At 58.2% G+C, this 1,258-nt stretch overlaps 1 protein-coding gene across 1 annotated transcript in view; it reads left to right on the top strand.

The window, feature by feature from the left end:
* The first annotated feature begins 829 nt into the window (after positions 1 to 829).
* Positions 830 to 1,258, top strand: part of LOC104538323 — a 3,279-nt gene continuing 2,850 nt past the window's right edge. Inside the window, exon 1 of the mRNA XM_010181481.1 lies at positions 830 to 1,245. Coding sequence (XP_010179783.1) covers positions 830 to 1,245 — 416 coding nt within the window. The remainder of the gene's footprint in view (positions 1,246 to 1,258) is intronic.

Here is a 1,258-nt window from a genome sequence, read left to right as displayed (position 1 = left end):
AACCTCTGGGTGCTCCTGGCTGCGCTGTGCCGTGGTGTGGGACCGGGTGGGAGCCCTGGCTCTGAGGAGTGAACCAGACCGTGTTCACCAGCGGGGTGAGACGCAGAAGCCCTCGCGTCCGCTGCCAGCCCTGCTTCATCGCAGGCACCGTGAAGCTTTGCCCATCCCTGCGGGCTCTGCTGATGGCTCTCATTCTGGGGGTTTTGTTCTTCAGAAAAACCTCAACTTCCCTCTGGGTTTCTCAGCAAACCAGACAGCGTTCCCTGGTTTGCGCTGCTGCATAATGTCCATTTTCTTTCCTTTTTCCTCCGTGTTTTCATTCCCTGCCCTCCTCACCTTGTGCTGGGTTCCTCCTGCTTCTCCTTTGCCAAGGCTCAGTTTGGTTTTTCCAATCCAGTTCATGGAAGAATGTGAGGATAGGCCCGAGCAGGGCTGAAATTCAGGGCAGGAGTTCAGTGGATGCTTAAAAACTTCTGCAACCCGGTTTAAATCCGTGTGTAAATGCTTTGCAGTCCCAGGCCCCACCGATGCTGAGCATCCCTGTCCCACCAATGACACCGAGAGCTGCCAGTGACACCCATGAGGTGCTCGGTGGGACGCCCCGTGATGTCCCCCCCGTGCCACCGCGGCTCTTCGTTAGCAGCCAGGAATTAACGCTGAGCGGAGGCAGAGGCGCGCGGGGCCCTAACCCCTCTCCCTTGTGTCTCTTTCATCCCCAGTCGGACCAGGAGCATTGTAATAGACCTTCTCACTAAATTAAGTGTAGAGCCTGCTCCTCCAAGGCTCGTTTTGGTCCAGCCGTAGCGTTTGGTTTCCCAGCCGCGGCAATATGGTGCCTCCAGGGAAAAAGCCAGCCGGGGAAACTTCCAATTCCAATAAAAAGTGTAAGCGCTATTTCAATGAGCACTGGAAGGAAGAATTTACCTGGCTGGAGTTTGACTATGAGCGGAAACTCATGTTTTGCATAGAGTGTCGGCAGGCGCTGGTGAAGAACAAGCACGGTAAAGCCGAGAACGCCTTTACCGTGGGCACGGACAACTTCCAGCGCCATGCCCTGCTGCGGCACGTCACCTCGGGCGCGCACCGCCAGGCGCTGGCGGTGAACCGCGAGCAGTCGGCCTTCGAGACGCGCCTCCACGGCCGCCCGCAGCTGCACCCGCTCATCAAGGTGGAGGTGAACCCGGCGAAGGTGGCCGTCCTCACCACCGTCTACTGGATGGCGAAGGAGCAGGTCCCGGACGAGAGGTGCTCCTCCCTG

Source organism: Mesitornis unicolor, unplaced genomic scaffold (genome assembly GCF_000695765.1).
Source record: "Mesitornis unicolor isolate BGI_N332 unplaced genomic scaffold, ASM69576v1 scaffold22763, whole genome shotgun sequence".
NCBI classification, from domain to species: Eukaryota; Metazoa; Chordata; class Aves; order Mesitornithiformes; family Mesitornithidae; genus Mesitornis; species Mesitornis unicolor.
Note: the sequence above shows the minus strand (reverse complement) of the source record. Positions and strands in the feature narration are given on the sequence as shown.